This window comes from Lissotriton vulgaris, chromosome 7, assembly GCF_964263255.1.
Source record: "Lissotriton vulgaris chromosome 7, aLisVul1.2, whole genome shotgun sequence".
Taxonomy (NCBI): Eukaryota; Metazoa; Chordata; class Amphibia; order Caudata; family Salamandridae; genus Lissotriton; species Lissotriton vulgaris.
Window position 1 is genome coordinate 1,504,027,467 of NC_141695.1, and position 24,915 is coordinate 1,504,052,381.

At 42.8% G+C, this 24,915-nt stretch overlaps 1 protein-coding gene across 1 annotated transcript in view; it reads left to right on the forward strand.

Moving 5' to 3' along the window:
• Nucleotides 1-24,915, forward strand: part of PHF20 (PHD finger protein 20) — a 1,006,161-nt gene that overhangs the window by 768,708 nt on the left and 212,538 nt on the right. Inside the window, exon 17 of the mRNA XM_086932347.1 lies at nt 2,178-2,401. Within this exon, the coding sequence (XP_086788473.1) occupies nt 2,178-2,401 (224 nt within the window). The remainder of the gene's footprint in view (nt 1-2,177; nt 2,402-24,915) is intronic.

Genomic DNA, 24,915 nt, shown 5'->3' on the forward strand with positions numbered 1-24,915 from the left:
TCATCCAGACATAGATCTGTTCGCCACACAAGGAAACGCAAAATGCCCAACCTTCGCCGCCAGGTTTCCACACCTGCTGTCCAAGGGCAATGGGATATGGATGAACTGGTCAGGCAGATTTGAGTACGCTTTTCCGCCACTACCACCGATACCATTAGTAGTACGCAAGCTCAGACAACAGTCTCTCAAATTAATCCTGGTAGCTCCCACATGGACACGCCAACCATGGTTTACCACACTACTAGAACTCTCTCTAGTTCCACACCTAAAGTTATGCCTCACACCATCTCTGCTAACGCAGAACCATGGAGACATCAGACACCCAGACCCAAATCAACTGAATTTGGAGATCTGGCTCCTGAAGTCTTAGAGTTTGGTTATCTTAACCTACCACCAGACTGTATGAACATCATTGAAGAGGCCAGGAGACCTACTTCCAGAGCTTGTTATGCTGCTAAATGGAAGAGATTTGCTATTTATTGCAACAATAACCAAATTGATCCACTGGACGTGTCTATCCAGAATATCATTTGCTACCTTTTACATTTACAAAGATGTAACTTAGCATATTCATCCATACGCCTGCACCTTGCAGCAATTGCAGCGTATTTACAAAACAGACGATCTTTGCTTGTGTTTAAGATATCTAGCTTTGGAGATTGTGGTGATATGTTGTAAGAGCTGCTGAGATTAGAGTATTTGGCTATGTGACATTTGTTAGAGGAAATGTGTGTGGAGGAATTTTCGGAATCATTTGGGATGATAGGCGTGTGGTCTTTTTTTTTGTAGTTGGAAAATATCGTATGTGCAAAATAAAACCAGGTACAACATAAACATGTTTGTGATAGTACATTCTGGAGCATAATTGTGTGTAGATGCAAAATCACCTTGGAATACATATTCACCCTAGGTACAACATCAGGTAAAGTGTGGAACAACCAGGAGGTACTAAAACATGTTTGGGAACAAAAATCACATACTGGTGCACAAACCGATTTAGTAATTTCAAGTCAGCAGGTGTGTGACATCAAATTTTGGTGAAAAATCTCTCTGTACATAGAGTAAAAGTGGCAGTAAAATGTCATTCATGTGTACAATGTGTGCATCACTGTAACACCACACTTGGTTGGCAGCACACTGAGGTGCAAAATCACTCTTGGTGAAACATCAGCACGAGTGTTCAAAATGTTTATGTACACAAATCCCTTTTTGTATGCAAAATGAGCCCGCATCCTCATGCAAAGTAATCAGTATTGGGGCATTACATTTAGGAGCAAAACCCAGTTAACCTGAACAGCTACCTTGCAAAATCACTGTTATTGAAGTGGAGTGGGAACACTTTCAGAAGCGTAAATCACATTTAGGAGGAAAATGCATGTTGGTGTAAAACAATTAAGTGCAAAATCATTGTTGGTGCAACAAACGCAGAAGTGAGGTAACCCCTCTTTTAAATTTTAGTGCAAAATCACTTTTAGATGCATAACATATTTTGGTACAACACGAACAGGAGTGTGTGCACTTAGGTGTGAAACACAGTTAAGAGCAAAAATCACATACCGCTTTAGAAACACTTTTGGGTGCAAAAATCACTCTTGGTAGAGAGTCCGGAGGACTTCTGAGGGCAATCCGATAGTAGAAGGGATGGTTTCTACTGGAACGGTGGGCAGGAAATATATATTACAACGTTGTGCCTCCAATTGCAGTGCATGGGCCCTTATATAATTACTGGAACTATGTATTAAGTTAACTAACACAACTGTTGCCCAGACAAAGAGACAGATCTACAAAAGAGAAGAGCCAAATGTCCCATTTTCCCCCTTTTATAATATGTGACCTTTGACTTTTATTTAATTACGTGAGCTCTTTCACACAGTTAAATTTGTCTCCGACACCTTAAAACAACCCATTCCTTTGTATCACAACCTTCTGATGCTCCATGTTACCACCAGATTTTCATTCATGCAATGAATTAAAAGTGATGAATGAAAGTTTCTCTCATAGATTAACTATTACAACACTTTTATCCAAGCACTAGCTTTGCTTTCAGTGAAGAAGCAAATTGTTTATGCATGCAATCGTTTTTCCAAATGTCAATCTCTGATATTTTTTCTATTTTTTGTAATGGCTGTGTTTGAGTTATACGCAAATTGTAAAATAAAATATTTTATTCCTTCAAGAGGAAGATACTTTGAGTGACTCCTCTACAGACAGTTTGCTTTGGAGTGAGGATGAATACAGCCAGGAAATCGATGTGACCACAAACCCAGAGGAAGCTGTCGAAGAGGACGAGCGTGATTTTGAGATTGTTCGATGTATGTGTGAAGTGCAAGAAGAACATAATTTTATGATCCAGGTACGGGCTGTAGACACAGAAAAACTCCCCAAGAGATTACATTTTCAGGTAGGGTATTTTGCTGGAAAGTGCGATACATTAATCAACAAAAATCTGTTTTGAAAACAGTTGAATTTTAATTTAATACTTAAGAATTTGATTGAAACTGTGTAGTTCCTTTATTATTTCAGTAATGTATTTAGCTTTTTTTTTTTTACCGTTTGTAAAATTTGCTTTTCAGCTTAATTTCACGTGGAGTTTTCAGATGCATACGTGCTAACCAAATGAGAAAATGTATATAGTGCCCTTCTGGCTCAGTAGTTTTGTTTTTTTGTGTGACAAAATAAAAAATACATTGTCTCAATCATTACTCTTAAAACAGTAAGTAAAAAAATGCTTTTGCATAACATATTTGATCTCTAACTATACTTACAGTACTGGCACCTTATCATAATAAAATCTGACACATCGGTTAGTATGTTCCCTTCCATCTTGTACAGTGTCTTGGAACACTTCTATAGATTCTACTTTTTTGAACTTTCAACCCTGTCAGCCGTCAGTGTTTTGCACTGACTGAAAATGTACACAAACTTAATCATTGACTTGATTAAATACTTCTACACATACAACTCCCTACATGTGTTAAGACTTGAACCGTTTTTAAGGTATTCTGGCTCATTTGGCTATCCTTTGCCAATTCGTTCACATAACCCAATTTTGTTTATTTTTAGTAAATTGTGAGGGTTTTTTCTTGTTTTATTTCTTAAATTGTAATGGTTTCTGATTACATATTTATATTATTTATTTACATATAGTTTTATATAGCGCAGACATGACCCAGACAGGTATCAGAGCTCTTTACAAATGATCGAGGTCAAAGAGTTAGGCAAGTAGGTCAGCAACAGCAGTGGTGTATTCAAGAGGAACAGTGTATCGTGACACCTTAATGATATAAATGAGCATATATGATCAAAAAACAAATAGGAATGTTGAGAACAGTCTTGGGATCAGGTGCAAAACACATTGTAGCAGCGCCACTCTTGGCAAAGCAGTCCATACAGGAGGAGAAAAACCAGCTTGTTGAAGAACCAATAGCAAATGGTACCAAGTGGAAGTAGGTGCATTCAGATCAGAGAGTAATCATCGGTAGTACTTTCACTTCTTTTTTTAAATATGCAGTTGAGGGATTGTCTGATTTTGGGAGGCAAGGAGTTCCAGATTCTCGGGGCAATACCTGAGAGTGCTCGATTATAAGTTTTCTTTCATTGGTGGTTTTGCGGTTTTAGCAGCAGGGTGCTGGAACACCTAGAGGATCTGCTACAGCCACGGAGTTCCAGTTTTTGAGCTAGCTACAAAGGGGTATTATGGTGAAGGGCCTTGTGTGTCATGCAAGCAATTTTAAGATGTATCATAGCCTCAAAAGGAAGCCAGTTTGGGGATTTGAGGTCCGATGTGATGTGGGTAATTCTTCTAGATCCAGTGATAAGCCTTGCAGCCGAATTCAAGGAGACCCTGAGTAGTGCTAACTTGTAGCTAGGTAGGCCATAGAGCGTTGCTGTACCATACTCCAACCTGGAAATTACTAACCCTTGAACAGCAGACTTGAAGTCCTCTGGGGGGAGGAAGGGTTTTATCTTTCTTAGGATATTCATTTGGAAGTTAGCTCCTTTGGTAGATGAGCTGATGTGCTCCTGCAAACTCAAAATCCTATCAAGTATTATTCCAAGAGACCTTGTTGAGTTTAATATTTGTGGTGTATAGTTGAGAGCCGTTAGGTGTTTCATGTATTCAACAATGACGGGATCCTGTTTAGGTGGTGCGATAAGGAGGAATTTTGTTTTGAAGGGGTTTAACTTGAGATGTTGGGAAGTCAGCCTGTGTTTTGTTTTGAGTAGGGTTGAGTTGAGTGACCTGATGTCTTCTGGGTAGGAGGTTTTCAGGTACAGCTGGTTATCATCTGCATACATGTAATAGTGAATGTTGGATACATTGAGCATTTCCGTTAGAGGTTCCATGAACAAGTTAAAGGGTGAGAGTGCAGACCCCTGAGGGACCCCAACTGTGGACAGCAGAGAGTTGGAGAAGGGTTGATTGACTTTAAATCTTTACTTTCTGTTAAGAAAAGAGGCAAACCAGTTTAACACTGAACCTAATAGACCCATCCTGCGTTCCAGTAAGTCCAGGAGGTTGTCACGTTTGACCTTCTCAAAAGCTGAAGAGAGGTCAAGGAGGATTAGAAGGCAGGCTTAGTTCCGATCCAGCATTTCTAGAGTGTCATCCACTATGTGAGTAAGGGCTGTTTTAGTTCTATTGCCCTAACGAAAACCAGATTGGAATTGGTCTAGAAGCTGGAATTTATTAATGTGGTTAGATAATTGGACATGAACACATTTCAATAGGAGCTTCAATAGATTTGGAATGCTAGTGATAGGTCGGGAGTTATTAAAGTCATCTTAATCCTCAGTGTTTTTAAATTATGGATGTTACCTGCACCGACTTTAGACAATACAGGATCATGCTTTGACATAGGTAGGCATTTACTATTTTGGTCCAGAGTGGCACAATGGACCACTTCATTTCCTTGAAAAAATTGGAGGGTAAGGGGGTCACTGAAATGGTTTGAGGGTTTCAAAGTAGTAAGCAAGTTGAGTATATATATTTCGTCAAATGGTGTCAATTGGCTCCAGAAGGCGGTATTTTGGGGGGTGAACCCTGGAGCTGGCAGAGGCGGAGGAGGAGGGGATGCAGGGTTAGTAGGGAATGGGACAGTCAGTTGGTTCATTGCATTCCAGAGATCAATTTCAATCTTAATTGTCTTTTCAAGGAAGAAGGAGGCAAACACTTCACAATTTGGCTGTGTACTGGAAACTGTTGGCGGGAGAGTGCAAAGGTAGTTGAATTGGAGTTTGATTAATTCACAACGTTTTTTAGGTCTGTTTCTGGCATTATCTAGTTGGCTTCTGAAGAAGTTCAATCTGACCCTCCTGATATGTTTGTTGTAGGTGCTTCTTCTACATCCCAGGAGCGTAAGGTGTTCAAACGACAGGGAACCTCTCCAGGATCGGTCGGCTAGTTTCAGATTGCGTCTCTCTGTATTTAAACTATTGTTGAACCAAGGTTTGGAGTCTTTATTGGACCTTCTTTTTAGTTGCAAGGGGGCAATTGTATCTAGAATACTTAATATAGAGTTGTTGTAATGCTCAGTGAGGTCCTGTACCTCAGACAATTTAATTGGTAGAAGCAAGATATTATTGCTTAGGGATATCAATTAATTCATGTTTGTTTGGGAAGATCGTTTCCAGTGCCTAGGTTTCTTAGCTTGTGATCTTTTCATAGACCAAGGTTCAATGATGTGGAAGGAGATAAAATGATGATCAGACCAGTCACATGGGGCAATTCAATCCTGTTCACTAGAATTGGGTTTAGCAAATATTTGGTCCAGGATGGAGCCCAGAATGTATGAGTGGGGCTATCACAGATTTGAATTAGGCTAAAGTCAGCTAGGAAGGTTTTGAGAGTGGTAACTGCCGGGTCCTTCATGTTGTTCCAGTGAAGGTTGAAGTCTCCAAGGAAGAGTTGGGGACAAAGTTGTCCCACATCGGAAGAAATGATTTCCATGATTTGATCAAGGAAGGTGAGGTTATCTCCCAGTGGATGGTGAAACGTGAAGTTTTCATAATGGCGTGTGGTTGCTAGTTATGTCCATGCACAACAATAAGAGGGGATAGGATCTGTGTGCGACTATTTCACTATAAGGCTATTTTGGTATATACAGGCGATTCCTCCACCAGGTCTGTCCGATCTGTCCAGTCTTCTGATGTTATGGCCCCGTGGGACTAGTATGTCAAGGGGATCACTGAAATAATATCGAGGGACAAAATATCGACTTGCAAAAATATCGTGGACAAAATATCGACAGTCAAAATATCGAGTTTGTATCTACAAACAGGTAAGTACAAAAATATCGAGTGCAAAATACCGTTTACAATAATATAGTTGTAAAAAATATCGACTTTATTAAAAACAGTGTTAAATTGAATTAATATTCAAATTTAATTACTAAAATATACTTAAAATACTTAAATTAACTTATAATCATAAAATAATAAATGAAAATAATAAAAATAATTTTTTAACAATCTTATTTGTTAAAACATATATATATAGTAACATACTATAATTAAATAAGATACTATTATATTACCATACGATACCAGAAGTGTAAAAAATACTATTCCCACTCCAAAGACTGCAAGCGTAGGGAAAGCGTTGGATAGCGTAGGGGTTAAAATTACTATTCCCACTCCAGTGGGTGCAACAGTACGGAAAACTGACCCTGAACCTAAAAAATACCCCTTTACCCAAGAACTGAAAACTGACCCTGAACCCTAAAAATACCCCTTTACCCAAAACTGACCCTGAACCCTAAAAATACCCCTTTACCCAAAAACTGAAAACTGACCCTGAACCCAAAAAATACCCCTTTACCCAAGAACTGAAAACTGACCCTGAACCCTAAAAATACCCCTTTACCCAAAAACTGAAAACTGACCCTGAACCCTAAAAATACCCCTTTAGCCAAAAACGGAAAACTGACCCTGAACTCTAAAAATACCCCTTTACCCAAAAACTGAAAACTGACCCTGAACCCTAAAAATACCCCTTTACCCAAAATTAATTAATATTATTTAATTACCAATTAATTATTAATTAACAATAACAATAAAGTAAATATATTAGCACATTAGCTGTAATTAATTTAATTTAATCATTATTATTTTTTCCCAATTAATGAATTAACAATAACTAAAAATTATATATAAATTAATTACTCTAATTAATGTATTTAACTAATTAATATTATTTAATTACCAATTAATTACTAATTAAAAATATGTACAAAATTATATTAATTAATTAACTAATTAATATTAATTACCAATAAATTATTAATTAAAAATATTTACTAACATATATTAATTAATTAATTATTATTAAATTACTCCCCACCCTTATCCCCTATTAACCCAACATCCCGCTCCTAAACATTAACTACAATTTATATTACTATTAATAATTTTTTTTTTAACCTTTTTTCTACATATTATCGATATTTTTTACTTTGACTATTTATCGAAATTTTGTCTTGTCAATTTTTTTAAGTCGATATTTTTGTACTCGATATTTTTTTATCATTATTTTATTCGATATTTTGACCAACGATATTTTTGTTATCGATATTTTATTGTTGTCGATATTTTTAACTCGATATTTTGTCCATTCGATATTTTGGAGTCGATATTTTGTCTGTGCACCATGTCAAGGACCGGACCAGAGAAATCCTTTAGCCAAGTTTCCGTAAGTATAAGGATTTCAAGATCCTGAGTCCGCATGAGGTCAGTGATGTCTTGTCATGTTTCACTGCTGATCTACAATTGATGAGCACACTTCGTGTGGACTGGCGTCGGTGGAAGTGGGCTTTGTGATGGGAACTTGTTTGCGGTTGGAGGTGTTTAAAGCCTTTGTGTTATGTCTGGACCTTCTGAGCAAGTTCGGGGGAATGGCGTGAATGTGTTCCCAGTTATGTAGCTTGTCCATGAGAGAGGCATTATAAGACCGCAGGAGGTTGTCAATATCCCTCACTGTGAAGGAATTATTAGATCTAGAGAGCCTAGAAGGAGCATTCGGGTAGGGTATGGTTCACCAGCAAAGGGGGGCACATAGTTCGGAGATAATCCCTTGACTGAAGGGAGAGATGACAGCTTAGTGTAGAAGTTAGTATCTGGTGCTAGATTGTGTCTGTACTTCCCTTGATGACCCGTCGGTCCATCCGTTGCTAGGCAGTTTTGAGGTGATGATTATAAGCTTGTGTAAATTAGCCTTAAGTTGTTGACGATCCTGGCTGATATTATATAGGGTGGGTGAAGGTAAAGGGTGGTGATGAAACTCCAAGGAGTCTCCTCATACAGACCTAGACCAATGAGAGGACAAAGTAATTTTGCCCCCATCCCTGAACCCTCCCCATGGTGGCCACCTCAACCTTGGACCTTTCCTCCATATTCATTTCAGTTGCTACTGTACGGTGGACCTGGCTATCAACCTTTTTTTTGGCCAGGACAGAAGACTAAGAGGGCGCAGAAGAGGCATCAGAGGTCGATCACAGGACACGTGATCAGAACAGCAGAGAACGCAGGTACAATGGAATCCAACGCTAACAGGGGCAGGGAGCACACTGTCTTCACGTCTCAGCGTCATTACCTTTGGGCATCTTGGTAGATGTAGTGCCTCATTTTCAGTTCAGTACAAAGTTCATAGTAATAATAGGCTAATGCCTTAATTTGTTATTGCGTATCCCTAGTCACGTGTTTCTGGATTCCTTCGTCATCAGTAGGGAAAAGTTGTAGGCTGCTGGACATGCTGTCGGTTAATTTTCACAGGCATATTTCAATGGGATCCGACGCTAGAGCAACGGATCACCAGGAGCATGACGACTGCATCAACCAGCGGAGTGGCGACCTAACTGTTAACCTTAGTCAGAAATGTCTCACCCCCCTTGAAATACAAGTTCTTGAGAAAGGGTTAGGCTTTGTGCCTACCTCTATGGGGGGTGATTTCAAGACACAACAGGAACTCTGAGTTATTTCACAAGATACGCCTATCTTTTTTCTTTGACAAACAGAACAATATTATACAAGATACTGCCTGTAAGACTGGGTTGAGAAACAAATCTATATTTCTCCCCACACTCCAACAGGTACCCTCGGAGGTGGCTACCTTCGAGAAGCCGGTTCTGAAACACTTCTCTTCTAATAAACGATCAGCAAAACGCCCCGTTTTAACCTTACCAAAGAGAAAGAACTTTGTCTGCATGAATTGGGATCTGATCCTCCGATTGTTGTAAAGCTGGCCAATAAAGGTGAGGCCACAGTAGTTATGGATGTCATGATGTATCGAGCTGAATGCTTACGACAACTCCAAGATACCAAATACTACAAACCCATTGCACATGACCCCAACCCAAGATTACAGAAAGTCATCAAGACTATGGTATCTAGGGCGTCTGAATCAGGATGAATTACTAAAAGTGAGGTTGATTTTCTAACTCTCACCCATCCTAAGATTCCAGCGTTTTACATCTTACCGAAGATACACAAAGTGCAAAGACAACAACTTGGTAGACCTATCGTGACCTATCTGTTTTAGAACTTTTATCCCAATTCGTGGACTGGTTTCTCAGATCCGTAGTGGCACAAATGCCCTCATACCTCCAGGACACAAAACAAATTCTGTCCTTTCTGAGCACTATTCATTTTGATCCTAATAAACATCTTTTGGCCTTCTTTGATGTACAGGCTCTATATACAAATATCGCGCAAGAGGATACGCTAAGGACAATTGAATTGAATTGAATGTGGGTTTGTAGAGCGCATAGTAACCAGGAAGCATCCCAGCGCTAAAAACCAAGACAGCAATACCAGAGGGGGTGACAGGGAGGATAGTGGGGGGTCAAGGGAAAAGGTGGGTTTTCAGGAGTTTCCGAATTCGGAGATGGCAAGGTTCGCTCCTGAGTTTGAAGGGAAGGGAGTTACACAGTTTGGCTGTGTTAACCGAGAATCGCCGTCCTCCTGTACGTGCCTTTTTTACTCTGGGCACTGTGACTAGGCGTTCGTGATCTGAGCGGAATGGTCTGTTGGCTTTGTAGGGCACGACTAGGTTTTTAAGGATGGGGGCCCTTGTCCTGTAGTAGTTTGTGTGCCAAACAAAGGGATTTAAACTTTATCCTTTCTCGTATTGGAAGCCAATGCAGCAGTTTAAGTGCTGGTTTGGCTGATGTTCTAGCTGGGGTGTCCGTGAGAAGCCGTGCTGCGGCGTTCTGGATCTGTTGGAGCTTGTTGAGGGTGGATTCCGGCGCTCCAAGGAAGAAGGCGTTGCTGTGATCCAGTCTGGACAGGATCAGTCCTTGGATGAGCAGCTTGCAGGTCTGCGGGAGGAGGGGCATGACTTTCCGAGCCGATCGGAGGAGGCCGAAGCAGGCTCCCGCTATTTTTTTGGCTTGGGTCTTAAAGGATAGGTCCTTTTCCATCCAGACACCCAGACTTTTGATCTCCTTTTTTGGAGATGGGGGCTCCCCCAGACAGGTGGGCCAGATGTTCGGAGGGAGGGTGGATCCTTTGTGCCCTAGCAGCATGATCTCGGTCTTGGACCCGTTTAGTTTTAGGGAGGATTCACCCATCCAAGTGAATATTTTTGATAGGCAGGTGCGGAGGGTGCCCGTCCCTTGGTCAGGTTGGGATACGGAAACGACAAGTTGGGTGTCGTCGGCGTAGCTCACGGTTTTGACTCCGAACGGGGCGACCACCTCCTCCAGTGGGGACATGTACACATTGAATAATCTTGGGCTAAGGGAGGAGCCCTGTGGTACCCCGCACTGGAGGAGAATTGCCGCTGATCGGGTGTTACTCTCCCAAACCTGGAAGGTGCGATTGCTCAGAAATGACGTGAGCCAGGACAGGGCCGTTCCTACCACCCCTATGTCAGTCAGTCGCTGTATGAGGACCTGGTGGTTAACAGTGTCGAAGGCCGCACTTAGGTCCAGGAGGATCACTGCCACTGATCCTCCTGAGTCCAGAATGCATCTGGCCTCCTCAACTACTGCCAAGAGGTTGGTGTCCGTACCCTGTCCAGGGCGAAAGCCAGTCTACGAGTTCCGGAGAAGGCCGTTAGATTCCAGGAAGTGGGAGAGTTTTTTATTGACTAGCCTTTCTGTGGCCTTGCTAAGTCCGGGGAGTAGGGAGATTGGCCTATAATTGGCCAAATCCGCTGGTTCTAGGAGCGGCTTTTTAAGAAGGGCTTTGACAATGGCTCTCTTCCATCCAGGAGGAACCACTCCCTGAAGCAGCGAGGTGTTAATAAGGTCAGTAACAGGTGTGGCGATGGTGGGTGCAATCATTTTTAGGATACGCATGGGTACCAGGTCGCTAGGGGAGCCACTTTTAATGATGGCCAAAGTTTTGAGTACTTCGTCCACTGACACAGGACCAAAAGTATCCAGGTGGATGGCTGGTTGGCAGTTTGGGTCTGTTCTGTGATTGATTTGGGGCAGGGTGGTTAAAATATTTTGAATTTTTTTCGTCAAAATAGATTGCCAATTTGTTACAATTGTCCTCAGAGGTGTCTTGAGCTAAAGGAGGGTCCAGCACTTTGAGCAGTTCCTTCATGATGAGGAAGGTATCTCTAGCGGAGTTGGAGTACTTTTTGATTCTTTCGTCGAAGAACTGCCTCTTGGTATTACGCAGGGCCGTTTTGTATGTTCTCATGGCGGTGCAATATTCATCTTTTCTGGATCTTGTCCCGCTTTCCTCCAGGAACGCTCCAGTTTTTTACATTCTTTCCGTAATAATTTTAGCTCGGGTGTGTACCAAGGGGCGGGGTTAGCTCTCTTCTCCTTTTTCTGGGTGCATTTTTTGGGAAGAATAGAATAGAGTAGAGTGATTGGGTGAGCCAGTTTTCAAATTTCGTATCTGCAATCACTGGGTCGAGTGCGGGGGGAGGGGGGTAGGACTGTTCTAGTATGGAGGTCCAGTCTTCAACAGAGAGTTTGGACCAGGCTCTATCCATGACGCGCATCTTGAGGGGTTGGGGTGGCAGGGCACTAATTTGCCAGGATAGAACGACCAAAAAGTGGTCCGTCCACGGGAGTGGGTGGGGAGGTGTTGTTTTCAGCGCGTGGATGTTGGTGAAAATAGGGTCAAGCGAATGACCTTTGTTGTGCGTCGGTTCAGAATTGACTAGTTTCAGTTCATATGAAGTAAGGTCGAGGAGGAGATTAGACGCCCCCGAGTCCTGGGGGTCATTGAAGTGGAGATTGAGATCTCCCAGGATCATGAAGTTGGGGGTGGAGGCTGCTAGTATAGTAACGGTTTCTATTAGGGCACTAGAGAACCGATTCGGGCCTCCCGGTGGGCGGTATAAGAGTAGGCCGGAGAGGGAGACTGTGGGTGAAATTTGTATAGCGAAATGGCAGCTCTCACAGTCTTCGATGCCACTATCTTTTGCTCTGCATACAAAATTTTCCCTGTATATTATGGCAAGGCCACCTCCTCTGCCGAGGGGTCTGTTCTGGAAATGGATTAGGAATCCTTGGGGGAGGGCACTTACGATGTCCGCTTCCGAATTGGGTATCAGCCACGTTTCCGTAAGGAACAGTATATCTATCTTGTGGTCCTGGATTAGGAGATTTATCTCTAGGGAGTGTTTCGGGAGGGATCTACAGTTCAGGAGGCCCAATTGAAGGGCGTAGTGTCCAACAGTGGTGTGGTGTGGGCTACATAGGTCGCAGTTGATGAAGGTATTTTCCCCTTTATGAATATAGTGGCAGTTAGCGTTTTTCGTGGATTTGAGGGACAAAAGGTCTCTGAGTATAGCTGTAGCGATCCCATGTTGAATCGGGCATAGGTTCTGGGCCTGGGGCCGGCTGGGCCCGGACGGGCACAGACGGGCTTACCTTTGGCGCGCCCGCTGCGCGTCCGGTTCAGGCACATTTTAAAGGTCAGATGGGGGCGTGGCCTCAGGAATGTGGGTGTGGCCTAACTTCCCTCGGTGATGGCGGCACAAAGTTTTCTGAGCCCCGCGGCAGCGTAGAAATAGGCTGCGCAGTGCTGAGTCGGCGATTAAGAGGAGGGGGAGTGCTCTGGGCAAGGTGAATCACACAGGTAAAAATGCAGTTTTAAAATTACAGTGCTTACGTTTTTGTCACTCGTGTCTCCCGGCTTCCGCCTCGGGAGCGGTCTGTGGCTAATGCGTGCTGGGTCAATAGCGCGGCTTAAGTAGCGAACGTGGGGGGCGTGGCCTCAGAAATGTGGGCGTGGCCTCACTTCCCTCTGTAATGGCGGCACAAACTTTTCTGAGCCCCGCAGCAGCGTTAAAATCGGCCGCGCGGTGCTGAGTCGGCAATTAAGAGGAGGGGGAGTGCTCTGGGCAAGGTGAATCACACAGGTAAAAATGCAGTTTAAAATTACAGTGCTTAAGTTTTTGTCGCTCGTGTCAGGAGCTGTCTAACCTGTAGATTTGGTCAATTGCAAGAAGAATTTGTTCGTGATCAAATTATCATGCTTGCTAGCAACCTTAATATCCAAGACAAACTTTGGGTGAACGGAGAATCTTCCTTAAAAGAAGTTGTAGCTCTGGTTAAAAAAGCAGAACTTACCCGCAGATGTGCCAAAGCAGTTTTGGATGAGCCAGTTGTTGTCAAAGCAATACATTCATCTAATGCTAACAAACTGAGACAAAAGGTCGACAGTAAGGAAGTTGCGCATGATTATCACAAGAAAAGTGATCTTTACAAATCCAAACACAAAAGTGAGAAGAAAGAGTCACAGCATGAAATACAAAGATTTCTCTGAACTCCGATGTGTTTGATGTGGTTCTCCTAACCATTTAGCTGATTCCACGAAATGCCCTGCCAGACATCAGAAGTGCATGTCATGTGGTTTGACGGGTCACATTGCTAAGGCTTGCAATAGGGGATCTTTTAAACAAAGCAAACATGTCAAACACATTCAAGAAGAGAGTGATTCTCCGGAAGAAAATTCAGAGTACTCAGACTCTGATAGCATCAACTACGTATTCTCCATTGAATATGATGTATTGGAGCTCACACCCACTAAGAAAAAGAAACCCATGTGTGATGTGAAATTGGGTGGAGTAATTGTGAACTTAATGGCTGATTCTGGCTCTCCTTTCACGATCATCAATGAGAATGTATGGAAACAACTGCTCACTGACACAATTGGTACAATTGAACAGCTACTGGAATTACATCCACGCAGTGATCAGATGCCAACATATTTTGTCATGGAGTGCGCATTGCTGTTCGTGAGAGAGAACTGGTTCTCATGTGAAGACCAACTATTTTGACAGGTGACTGGCACTTCCATGGGGAGCACTTGTGCCCCTAGCATGGCAGATTTGTACATGCATTTGTTCGAAGAGACACATATCTAGCCCACATGAATCCCTTCCACAGCAAATTATTGCTGTGGAAGAGATATATTGACAACATCCTGGTAATCTGGGAGGGTGACCTGGCCTCTTTGAAGGCCTTTTCTGTATGGCTCAACTATTTGAACATTCACCTCAAATGCACATGTGAATTTAGCCAGAAAGATCTTACATTTCTTGACCTCAAACCATACCCCAAATATGGTCCGATTTTTACAGAATTATATCAGAAACTGAAGGCATTAAAATCCCAATAGAGTTATAGGAGTTTCCATCCACGAGCCCTTCATGACAATCTTCCGGTGGGGCAGTTTTTGCAGCTAAAGAGGATTTGTACAGAGCTGATGAAATACCGAGAACATGCCAACAATCTTACCCAGAACTTATTGGCATGACAAATCCATCCCAGGTGGTCCGCAGAACATCTAAATGGGCATGTAACAATAACCGTGATGCACTACTAGAATCTTATCAAAACCTTCTTCTGATCGCCTGGTATGTGTGAGCACGTTTAGCCATCTTTCTGAGACCATCAAGAAGGCTATTAATACCAATTGGCACATCCTTAATAAGGTTTGTGAAAATCCCTTTTCCTCCTTTAAATGCAGCAGCAATTTGAGTAACATCTTGGTACATACCAGGCCAGGAAAAACCACGACTCTGACACACCACACACCATCTGGACAGGGGCACCCGTACAGGGCCATTTCCCATGTGGCTCATGTGTGGCTTGTAATCTGACACTAAGTCCTAAACAACTGGATTTGGGTCTAAAACCTCCCTGGACCCTATCCTATCATAACAATTGTAAATCCAAAGGACGTATCTACCTGATTAAGTGCCCTTGTAATATGATGTACGTGGGCGTGACAACCCACAAGGTTAAAACCAGAATCATTGAACATTGGAGTTCAATGAAGTGTAAGAGATCAAATACCAAACTTGCACAGCATTTTCTGGATGTGGGACATAAAGAAGAAGATATTACATGGGTGGTCCTGGACAACCCCCACTATTGCACGTACATGGGTCCTCTAGATAAAGTACTATTCCGCAGAGAACAGCGCTGGGTATTCAGATTAGGCTGTCATCTTAATGGCTTAAACGATATACCATGGTGTGCATTATAAATCCTTGCTACACCATAATTCTTTTGGCGCCTTATTGTGATCCATCTGATGCCTACAGTTTATGGATATGATATTGACTGACTGTTACCATCCATCCCTACCCAATACTAAATGTATATTCATATACGTACATAGTCCGTACTATAGTGCAGCCATGACATTCAAAACAATAGCCCTACTATAACCCAACACATGCTTTTCCCTGGAATTGGCTGCATGTGAGGCATGGATATGTTTTAAAGAATAGTGTTTTTGATTTAAGTATGTTTGAATATAGTTCGAACGCCATCGTAGACTGGTACATGCCTTTATCCTGGGTACACCACCGTGACATGGACGGTCTTTATAATAAGTCTCTCTGACCACAGTTCCCAAGTAGTCTCAGTACCTCTGCACATGTGCTATGATGTGGCTTTTTTCTGGCGGCACACCTGTAGCACAACTACGCCCGCCAAGATATAGGCTTGAGTATGTTTTTTATATTTTGATATTATAATTCACACACGTTTATTTAGCAGAGTGACACTACATTATGGTCCTGAAGAATGCCTGGAACATCTAAGTCACATTGGCAGAAACATGTTGACCGTATACAAGGTGAATATCCATAACCCTGTCTTACTATGCTTTTATCCTCTATCCATTAGAACATCGGAATAAAGTTGTTTTGTCCTCATTGAGATAGTTTTAAGCCACTTTTTCTGTTGCACTCTGCCCCTCACTCTTACCTTAGGTGGATTAACATAGAGACATGCCTTTAAAAACACTCTTGCTGCTTTCCTGCAGAAAAGTTGGAGCCCACATTGGGTACCTTGTGGTCCCAGTGTGTGGAGGGACCCAATGAAGAAGCCTGTCACCCTCTGGTGAGTGAGGGTTCTCGTCCAAACACCTAGAGTGCCTCAACCTTCTGTTCCCATTTCTTTTGTTCTTTCTGTGCTACTTTATACTCTGTGTGAGCATAATAACTCCTGGAAGCAGTATAGGACTTATCTGTCTGTCTAGTAGCATACACCTTTCTTTGACCTCTTGTGTGAGATATACTCCAAGGAGTATGTCAGGGCTCCAGTAGGAGGCGAAGGAGTTCTGATGAGTAGATCGGGTATTGCTGGCCTAAAAGTTCCCTATCAGGGTCGGTAGAGTAGGAAAGGTTACTCCGATTGCTAGGGGCGTTTGAGAGCTCATGAACTGATCTCCTAGTAACTCTGGGGTCCAAAGGTTATTGGTGGTGTTAGAGATTGGGGAATCTGACTTCAGGGCAGTCCCCTCAATAGCCAAGGGACGTGTTGTGGAGACATTAGTATCAAATAAGCCGGGGCTAACATAGGGTGAATGTAAGTATGGAGTGGCTGAGATGGATCCATTGCTATGTATGTCTGCTATTAGGGAGTCAGCGGTCAGCTCGAGTGACTCCGATCCCATTTGCAAAGGACGAGAGGTGGGGAAAAAGAGTAGCATGCTGTGGAGGAGTTAGGGGGGAAACGAGGAAGAGTGACTGTGTGGCTTGTACTACAAGACTCAGTGGTTTGGTGGGCCAGTGGGGAGGATGGGGCGCTAAGCCCACTCTTCAAAGTGTCAGGATCCTGGTTAGTTATGGACTTCGTGATAATCTGGAAACTTTCTCAAGGGACCCTAGATGGTGGTCTGCAGCTTGAATGAGGATTATCCTGTTTTTCTTCATGGTGAGGGTAGCATCAGCTTTGAAAGTGGATAAAGGGGCTACCAACAACCTAGTTCCATGTGCAGATTTTTGGGAGAAAGTGATCAGGCACAGTGAGTGAAGAGAATTCCTCCATTTATCTCTTCGATTAAAAGATGAGATCACAAATTGTTGATCCTTTATTCGAGGCGGAGTAAGGGTCCGAAATTAGAGTTTCTCTGTAAGATTTAAGAATTCTGTAGTTGAGGCGTTTTGATGCATTTTTAGATAGGTTAGGCGGGTATTTATTAGTAAATACATTGTGGCCCAGTGGCTTTAGCTTGTCTTCAAGTAATCCCTGTGTGTTAGGATCCATGGCACTGTGTGACAATCTAACTGAGAGAGACGTGGAAGGGGAGATAAGGGTAGAAGTTTGCTTCCAGTCGAAGATGTTCATGAAGCATCTATGTTACAGTATTGGACCCCTATTGCCAAGATAAGGACATAGAAATCAAGAGGCAGAAGTGTATCCTAACGCAGTGTAGCAAATAACTAACTGCTAAGAGTCTACTATTAGCAGGTGAACTACTCATGTCACAAATACTCTTAAAAAGCTAGGTTTTTGATATTGTTCTGAAAGCCCCTCATTTTTTAGGGTTTCACTGCTGATCTAATCAAAGAGAAGTACTATCTCTCTGGGTACAAAAAAGCAAATCTAATGGCGACTTCTAGCCGCAGATTCCTGCCCTTAAAATTATCCCCCAGGCATTAGACTGGATCTGGAAATGTTTGTGAGCTGTACCCCTGCATGTCGGTAGGTGGCGTTTTTCCGCTCAGTGGCGGCGGTATCCATGCCGAAAGTGACGTGCTTGGTGCCTATGTAGGCGCCACCCCAGTGCACTGACTTCAGTTATTTTCTTTCCACGTCAGTAATTTTCTTTCCGCGCCATTCAGTGTAGGTTCAGGTACAACTATATTGGAGGCAATCCCTGAGCAGACACCTCCTGTTGGACTCTTTTCTCAATGTAGCATCCGAGCCCTCGGAGTTTTCCAAGATGCCCACTGTCATCAAGTTGCTACACCGGGCATGCTCCTCTTCACCTTCAGCCTCCCCGAGGAATGCAACCCGCTCAGCGTAGTCCCACAAGGCTTTAGTAGCGTCCGAGGTTAGTCAAAAGTTCCTTAGTTTGTCTCCTCGGTGCCCCACACCCTGTCACACAGTTTACACACAGTCCAAAGTCATGGTGTCTATTTTCGTTTCCATCGCTGTTCTGTTTCTCCTCTAGCTAAAATGATTCAATCGAATTCATCAAGTTCCACCTCCTGGAGTGTGGATGGTGCACCAGTGGAAAGAAGATATGGGATTGAGTCACCAATGTCCAGTGAACTCTGCATTTCCCCACTCTGGTGGCAGACTCGTTTTGTGGGTTTATTCCTGCCCATGTGGTCAATTGGAGCATGATGTGCAGGGCAAGGAATGTGCACAAGATGAGTCAGGGGAGCCTTGCAACATTTGCCCATTTGCAGAGGACAGCGGAAAGGTCGTTACCCTACAACCTTGCAACATTTGCCTATACGCACGGAGCACGTTTCGGCCGCTTGGGGGGTGGGGGGAGAACTAAAATCCCCAGCAGCCATTGCACCTGGAGGCGCCCCATGCCAGCATGCCCCTTGTGCCCCAGACACCGCTCTTAAGCGGACACGGGCTCCCGCGAGGCGGGATCCTTGCAACATTTGCCCATTTGCTGAGGACAGCGGAATGGTCATTACCCTACAACCTTGCAACATTTGCCTATACGCACGGAGCACTTTTCGGCCGCGTGGGGGGAGAACTACAATCCCCAGGAACCTTTGTGCCTGGATGCGCCGCACGCAGCATGCCAGCACGCCCCTGGTGCCCCAGACACCGCTCTTAAGCGGCCGCGGGCTCCTACGGGGCGGGAGCCTTGCAACATTTACCGAGGACAGCGGAAGGGTCGTTACCCTACAACCTTGCAACATTTGCCTGTACACACGGAGCACTTTTCGGCCGCATGGAGGGAGAACTACAATCCCCAGCAGCCTTTGTGCCTGGAGGCTCAGCACGCCCCTTGTGCCCCAGACACCACTCTTAAGCGGACACGGGCTCCCGCGAGGCGGGATCCTTGCAACATTTGCCCATTTGCCAAGGACAGGAGGACAGCGGAATGGTCATTACCCTACAACCTTGCAACATTTGCCTATACGCACGGAGCACTTTTCGGCCGCGTGGGGGGAGAACTACAATCCCCAGGAACCTTTGCGCCTGGATGCGCCGCATGCAGCATGCCAGCACGCCCCTGGTGCCCCAGACACCGCTCTTAAGCGGCCGCGGGCTCCCGGAGCGTGGGCGTGCCCGGGCCGCGCTCGAGCAAAGCCCGGGCCAAGGGCGGGCCCATCTGCGCCCATCATAGACCGGCAAAGGACGGGCTAGGCCACAGTTCTTTCTTTCATTACAAAGGTACTGTTTTATTAAATATATTGTGAAACCTATCTAGGGCATATACCTGGCGGTAACGTTGAAGCCAAGTACTATTGACCTGGACCGAATCATGGACTTATTTTAAAGGTCTTCAATTGTTAAGAATTTTTTTTTTTTTGCCATATATTGCTGCTTTGTAATTAATTAAAAGTCTTTTTCATTCTGCTCCATATAAAATCTGTGGTGCCTGCGATTAGTGCGTGACTGCCCAAGTACGGGGAAAAGAAAACAATGTCTACACGGACTAAGAAGCCGACAGAAAAAGGAGAACATTCACGCCAGTGGTTACTTAGTTATTTGACTGTTGCAGTAGGTGCAATAGAACGCCAGATTACTACAGTTGAAGAGGCCCTAAAACCAGGGGCAGATGAAACCATCACAGGGCAAGTGAGCTCTGATACTCATGTTTTACAGAGCAGTAAGCTGGGTAAAAACGGTTGTGTGGTTAATATATCAGATCATCTGTCATGTAGTGAGCAGGACTTTGAGTTGCAGCTTCAACCCCCAAACAAGGGTGCAAGAAACCAGAGTGAGTTTCAGATTACCACCGAGGATGAGGTTATAGATTCCACTGTACCAGAGAGGCTTTCACCTAGAAGTCGTAAAAGGCCCGCTAAAAGGATAAAGTCCATATCAGCGAATAAAACTGAAAACTGGGAAAAATCTGTAATTAGTACCAATATGCGTATGCAGAAAGAGGTAGGGAAATTAAAAGTAAAATTGGATGACCTGGACACTTTGATTAGAGACAGTCTAGGTAGCCTGACATCTAGAATAGGTACCATAGAGGAGTCTCTAGCCAAATGCCTAGATACTTTACAACTATTAGTATCGGGCAGAATGAGCTTGCCATTGCATACTACTAAGGAAGTTCTACAAGTTAATAACTCAAGTAGCAAACACTCAGGTCTTACTAGAGTCACTCCTAATACCCCTAGCAATCCCCCTAGTTACCCACACCCTATTGCATTAGAAAAACCTCCTACAAGTAAAACTAATGGTCATTCAACTAGTACTGTACTGGCTGTGGCTAACCCTGTAATTACTCCATCCTTACTAAACCCAAGCAACTTAGACCGGATTCAGGGGGCAGACCTTCGCACACGTTAAGACCTACCTCCAGCTGCCCCACCTTATGTGATGAATTTGGTCAATGTTACTAAATTGGCAGATGACACAGGAGAATCATGGGAGAATTTAAGGAACAAATCACTACAGTGGTTGGGTTTGAGGACTGGCCTAACTGAGAAGCTATTTGAAGAGTTTAAAATGGCAAGAAGAGTGGGATGGCTAGGAAAAGGAGCAAAAAATCAGGAAGGGGATTGCGTGGTGTTGTCATTTAAAACCCCACATTTTGTAAGAATAATCTTGAGTAGAGTGGGAGACAACTTCTTAGGAAATTCATATATTAGCGTAGTTCCCTTAGGATATTTTATCAGCCCTCAAGTTGGAACCTGCCTAGGTTAAACTGGGAAAATCCTACTCCACTCTACAGGAGACAGTTAAACATCCCCCTTCAAAATTGGTTTGATAGTTTAGCCCCCCTTAATGAAGTGGACTGACTAAGTTCTGTGGTCCAAATCAAAGCTGTTACAACTGGCTCATTGGATGACCCTAGTTGTAAGGGCTTTTCACCATCTAGTTCTGGTTGTAATGTGGTAGTACAATCTGACCATGAGATATTAGTTTGCATGGGTAACAAATCTGTGGATAAGTCGGAGGTCATTGTCCACATTCCCACATCAAATAATCAACTTATTTCCACTTCCCGGACTGATGAGGGTACTGTTGGCATTCCAGGTAGTGAAATAATTAATAATAAATGTGAGATTATGTTCTGGAATGTGGCAGGATTGAAAACAAGTGACCAAAAAACTGTGGGTGGATTTTATGAACAATTATGAGATATTCTGTGTACAAGAAACCTGGGTTGAGGAAGCAGTTCACTTGTGCAGTTATAAAACGTTTCATACCCCAGCAATTAGATCGACCCATGGTAGAGCAAAAGGGGGGCTTTGTGCCTATATCTCTAAATATTTCAAAATTAGGAAAATTGATTTGGTGGTTAGTAATAGCTACTGTCATATTGTTAGTATGCATGTGGACCAGAAATTGTTTGATTATAGTGAATTTCTATAACAATGTCTCCTCTGGAATGATGGAGGATTTGCTTGGACATTTATGTAGGGATATGAACAGTTTGCAAAGCTTGAACACCAAGGATGTTTTTATTATTTGGGGTGGGGACTTCAATTGTATTTTATGTCACAAGGGGGATAAAGGGGTTTGTGGGATTAACGATGGTAAAGATACTAGTTTCCCGCATTTTTCCTATTTATTGCAGTGTGAGTTTCTGAATGATATTGTATTCACCAGTGACATGGTTTGCAAATAGTCTTTGCTCACCGGAGGTTCCATTTATTCCAACTTTTAATGGTCGACGTGTTTTCTCAACAATTGATTATATCCTGATATCATGTAGACATTGTTCTCGAGTTAAGAATTTTACCACACACCATATAGCTCTGAGTGACCACTTTCCGTTAAGCATCGATAATTTGGTGTCCAACCAAGACTTTAATAGTAAAGGCAAATCTGTGGAGTTTGTAAATAACATCGAGCTGAGCAGGCAAAATGGGTATGCACTGAAGTGGATTAAGGTGAATCCAGAAGATTTTCTCACAAAATTAATAAGGAAGTGCGAACAGAGTTTTCATGTATGTCTTGACAAAAATTCCTCCCACACATTAATAGCAGAACATTTTAAAGTTATTTTAGCTTTTATTAAAGAAACACTCTACATTAAAACAAAAAAACGTAATAAACATAGCGAGGGGTGGGTTGATTCCACTTGTACTAAGGCCCATACCAGACTGCAACATGCCTTAAAGTTAAGGATTATGATCTTATTAGGGATGCCAGAAGGGGCTATTAGAGGGCACAAGCAGTAAGGAAGAATGCGCTAAAAGAGGAAGCTTGGGACGCCTTGCATGAGGCGTCATTAAATCGTGACCCTGCTGCTTTTTGGAACGCGGTTAATGCGCCTTTCTTTATGGACTAATCCAAAGCAACAATGTAAATTGTTATTACGGAGGAGGAGTGGGTATTACATTATTTGAAACTCTATACCACTCAAACCGTAGATGTGCAATCAAGGGAGAGGCTCGAGGTTGATCCAGGGTTTTGCCCCGTCCAGTGTAAATTTAGGATGGATTTTACTGTGAATGAGGTGATTAGGGCCATAGAATCTAGCTTGGGTGGAAAGGCACCGGGCCCGGATGGTGTCCCGGTCGACCTGTATAAAAACTACGAGGATTTATGGGGACCACTCATTTATTACTAACATTTATTTAACGCCTGTTGCTCCACCGGGTTTTTAACGTCCTGGTATGAATCCCTTATTGTACCTATTTTTAAGAAGGGCGATAGGGCAAATCCTGCCTGTTATCGCCCTATCTCATTATTGGATTCTGCAGTAAAAATTATAGGGCGTGTGATTTTAGACAGACTTCAAATATGGGCGGAGGAGCATTCCGTTATAAGTGATGTACAATCTGGTTTCCGTAAGGGGCTAGGTACCATTGATCAGGGCCTAAACCTTCATATTGTTCTGGAAAAATACAAAAAGGCAAAAAGGGAGAAACTGTTTTTAACGTTTGTTGACCTAACTTCAGCATTCGATTGTGTTGTACATGAAAAGCTCTGGGCGATTTAGGAAGGGCTGGGGGGTGGATGACTATAGTTTTATTTCTAAGGCAGCTTTATTCGGTGGCTAGGATCCGTTTTGGACAGGATGGGGACTGTACTAGAAATTTTTCAATCTTGAAAGGTATGCAGCAGGGCTGTGTCCATGCCCCATTCCTATTTACGGTATATATCAATGAACTTGAAAGTACCCTAATCAAGGAGTGAAGGGATTTGCCAAATGCAGCCACACGTCCTATCCCTGCACTCCTTTATGCAGATGATGCAGTCTTTATGGCCCGTACACCCATTGCCTTGTAAAGGGTCGTAACCACCTTTACACAATTTGACAAACCTGGGTTTAACTATTAAATACTCCAAAATATTTTCTATGAGTTGCAAGTTAGAGTCAAATAAGAAAATCCCTATTTTTATTGGCTCTAAGCCAATTGAGAATAATAATATATTCTCATACTGAGGAATTTTATTTGAACAGACAGGCTCCTGGTGTAGAGCAATTAAGGCGAGAAGACTCCTATTGTGTAAGTCATTAATGGCACTAACTAATTTTAGCAGGAAAATGGGTAGACTTCCACCGGGGGAATTGTTGAATATTTATAGAGCAAAATGTGTAGCAATTGCCACTTATGGGGCAGGTATCTGGGGGTTTGCCAATGTTAACTCACTTCAAGTAGCTGAAAACATTTTCCTCAGGTTCCTCCTGGCAGTACCGGAAAGTACTTCTACACTTATTTGCCACACTGAACTGGGTATGCCTTATCTTGCAGATGTGATCAAGACACAGCCTGTACTGTTGTGGCACAGGGTTTGGACCACCGAAGAGTCCGTATTTCACCGGCACATTTTAAAGGATGTTTTAAGTATTGATGGGGCAAAAAAGATAAGATGGCTAAACTATGTTGAAGTTTTTTACTCAAATAGGCCACAAGAAATATTTCAATGACCCATCTTCCATGTGTCTGCTATCAAGAAAGGCCCTCAAAAATATATGTATGTCATACCTGAGCGAGTCTAGAATTACAAGTGAAATGACCGAACCGTCAGTGGTGGCACATCAGCTTACCTTGATTACTGTTAACATACAGCCTTACATTTTGTTATCTACTAAGGACTTTGAAAAAGTTATGTTAACTCGCCTCAGGCTTAACATCTTGCATAGAATTTTAAGTTTTCCTGAGGTAAATGACTTGTCAAGATCATTTTGTATCTGCACATGTGATATTTCAACTCAGTTATCCATACACATCATGTTATTTTGTAAATTTTATTCCATACCCAGAAAAAGGTGGATTGTCCCCGTGCTAAAAAGTTTGCAATTAAGAGGGTGTTGTCCTGCCTTCTTGGCAATACAGAATTTAGATAATGTATTTACTATCGCCTCCGTCACTGCTTTCCAAAAAAATATTTTTAAATCTCGTAATTCACTTAGGATATGAATTTATATTATAGTTTTTATCTACCATTTTAATGCAATTTATGTAAATGGTATTTTATTATTGTACTTTTATGGTTATTTCTTGTAGTATAACCGAATAAAGTTCTTTGACTGACTGAGTCAGTGTAAAGACTGCACAGCCTGCCTATCGTGTGCAGGAGGAATCCGCGCTTCTCC